Source organism: Bison bison, unplaced genomic scaffold (genome assembly GCF_000754665.1).
Source record: "Bison bison bison isolate TAMUID 2011002044 unplaced genomic scaffold, Bison_UMD1.0 scf7180017864506, whole genome shotgun sequence".
Lineage (NCBI taxonomy): Eukaryota > Metazoa > Chordata > Mammalia > Artiodactyla > Bovidae > Bison > Bison bison.
In genome coordinates this window covers 1,231,831-1,234,731 of record NW_011495063.1, presented here as the reverse complement: position 1 = coordinate 1,234,731, position 2,901 = coordinate 1,231,831, and the positions used below count along the sequence as shown (strand labels likewise).

At 59.9% G+C, this 2,901-nt stretch overlaps 1 protein-coding gene across 1 annotated transcript in view; it reads left to right on the top strand.

Annotated features, from left to right (window-relative positions):
- The first annotated feature begins 2,197 nt into the window (after window positions 1-2,197).
- The window catches only part of ESAM (endothelial cell adhesion molecule), a 5,495-nt gene continuing 4,791 nt past the window's right edge, over window positions 2,198-2,901 (top strand). The window contains exon 1 of the mRNA XM_010829532.1: window positions 2,198-2,860. Within this exon, the coding sequence (XP_010827834.1) occupies window positions 2,684-2,860 (177 nt within the window). The 5' untranslated portion in view covers window positions 2,198-2,683. The remainder of the gene's footprint in view (window positions 2,861-2,901) is intronic.

The following is a 2,901-nucleotide window of genomic DNA, read 5'->3' as shown; positions in this document are numbered from 1 at the left end:
TTATAAACCATTTCACATGCTGCCTCCCAGGCTTTCTTGCCATCCTTCAAGGATCCCAAATGAGGGTGAAGGGTGGGTTTGTCCGGCTCAGCTTTAACTCCTCATTTCTCTCAGGCTGGAAGTCTCCAGGGCTTGGAAAGAACCATAGTGATTGAGACTGAGATGGGGACCATCTAAATCTCACCTGGGTGCTCTTTAGCCCAATCTGTGCTGCAAGGGTGTCAGGGCAGGAAGTATTAGGGTCACCAGACAAAGTGGGGCTCAAGACCAGACTGCCAGCCCCTCTAGGCTTGGTGGCCTGCTGTAGGATCTCTCCACTTCTCAGGTCCCCCTCTCCCAACTTAAACTGTCTCTTTCCTGCATTCTATCCTCAATTTCCCCATCCCCCTTCCTGCTGGGGATCTCTGAAGCAAGGCAGAAAAATTCAAGTCAGTGTCCAGGGCATCATCCGATCATCTGTGTCTCTCCTGCAATCCATCCTCTTTCTATCCGAGCTCTGATAACTCTGAGCCTGTTTTCACACTGAAGGTCCAGGCTTCAGCATCCCTACGTCTCCCCACCCCCACCCCCACCCCCCACCCCACCCCACCCCCGCTGGGGATTGCCGAACTCTCGCTGGCCACTTGAGGGTTAAATGGTCCTCTGGATGGTCAGCATTTTGGGAGATACCGGCTCCACTGGGCTCTGCCCGACCGGGTTCTACCCGGAGGCCCTTATGCTCCCTCGCGGCTCAGCGATGCTGCCCCTGGGGCGTGAGAAGCCCGCGGGGGGAGTTTCTCAGAGAAAGGGAGACTAAAAATAGTAGCCCTGGGGAGCCAGCCCAGAGCCCATTTTCGCTCTCCTTCGCTCTTGCCTGCTCCACAAGTTGGTCTGGAGAGGCCCAGTAGGGTCCCTTCCCTGCCCTGGGTTCCTTCACTCAGATCCGTCCGCCCCCCTTTCCTCTCCCTGTGGCACCTGGGAGCAAAAAGCCCTGAAGAATTGAGGGGTCTGTGGTCCGGGGGACACCCAGGATCAGAGCAGTGAAGCCTGGGACCTTCTCCAGCTCCTAGGTGACCTGTGTCCAGGCCCCAGTGTGTCCAGCTTACTACTTACTGACTTACCCTGCCCGCCCCCTCTTTGTAAAGTGATATTATAAATGCAGGACCTGAGCGAGGGGCGCCTAGGGCGGAGGCGGCTCACTCTTCTCCTGGGACCCCGGCAGGTTTCCCGCGGGAACTGTGTCTGGCCGCTGGGAGTGAGCTGCAGGAAGCCCCGCCTAGGGCCTGCGCCCCCCGCAGGCCTCTCTGGTGTCCCGGCCAGCCGGTCGGTCCTCAACGGGCGGCGGGCTCCTTGAAGAGGAGGTTGTTTTCGCCTGCAGAGCCTCCGGTCCAGCGGCGCCCTCGGCATTGTCTCCTGGCTTATCACCGGGCACAAGTTTCCTGCTCAGCCCTCAGGGACCCCGCCAGGAAATGGGGAGGGGGGTGCTAAGAAGGCCAAGGAATTGGGGTGAGGGTTCTGTAAAGACGCGCAACCAGGAAGCGGAGGGGGTGGCGCGCATCCTGGCCGGATCCGCTCCTGGGCCCTCAGAGGCCTTCAGCCGGCCTCCAGGAGGGTGGACAGCCCGGCCTGTGCGCGGCCTCTGTCCGCTCGGCGGCCCCCTAACCACCACGCAGAAATGGCATCTCAGACTCCAGTGCAGACCGTTGAGGCCGAGGACTCAAGAGCCTCAGTAAGAGCTGGGTGAAGGTCCAGAGCCGCCAGCATCCTCAGGCCTGGCTTCCGACAAGCCCAAGTTTCTTCCCCCAAAGGACTTTTGTTTGGGCCTCTCCTCTGCCTCTCCAAAGGGCAGTAAGGGAGTGCCTCTGGACGCCATGAGGCAAGCTCCGATTCGACAGTCCCCTCCCTGAGACCCATACCCCCGGCTACCTCCTGAAGGACAGCCACAGGCAGATGGAAGCTCTGTGCTTGATCGGTTTTGTACCTGATGGTCAAGGGACTTTGCTTCTCCTCCTAGCTCTGCCGAGGTTCCCAGTGACCTCAGAGTACCCTCCCCCCATCTCCCGTGGGCCCCCAAAGGGCCTTTGAGAGATTTCCTGGGGGGAGCCCACGTGTGGAGATCCAGCAGGAAGTCGTGGAGCCCAGCAGTCACTGGGCCGCACTGGGCACTGGCCGCTCCAGTCTCTCTGGCTCGGAGTAGTTCTGAAGGAGCCGCGGGGTTAATCGGTAAACGATTAACCTTCCCGGTCCCCTCTGCCCATCTGGTGGAGGACTGCAGGAGACCGGAACGCTGTTGATCCTGACCCTCGTCTTTCCTTCTTGGCTCATGCCCCGGGGAAATTGCGGGAGCAAGTGGCTTAAGTAGAGTGTAGATTAAAGGTATTAAATCCGCCCTTCCTCTTGGGTGTCTTCCCCTTCTCGCTGGAAATCTGCCCCCTCCACTTGGTGCTCTGAAATCTGTGCCTCTGAATACAAATGAATTTACAGACATGGGTCCTATCCTTGCTACAAGCCAGCGGGGCTGAGGCTGGGGAGAAGACGCGGTGATGGATTCGACCATCGCGGGATCACAGGCCAGCGAGCCCTGGGCAGTCTTGGGAGAGAACCCCGAGAGTTTCGTCCTCTGCTGCCACCGCGCTGGGCAGGGTCCCTGGGCTCCGCGCTCACTCTCCTTCTCTCCTCCCCAGCGTCCCCCTCGCGGGCCCAGATGGAGGTGCACGTGTCCGCCAGCCTCACGAAGCTGCGGGCGGTGGAGGGAGCGGAAGTGGTGCTCCCAGCGTGGTACAGCCTGCAAGGGGAGCTGTCTCCGACCAAGCCCAAGCCTTGGGAGGTGCCCACCGTGATATGGTTCTTCGTAGAAGGGAAGGATAAGAATATGAGCCAGGTGAGGGAACTTCTGGGCAGGAGGCTAGCTACCTACTAGAG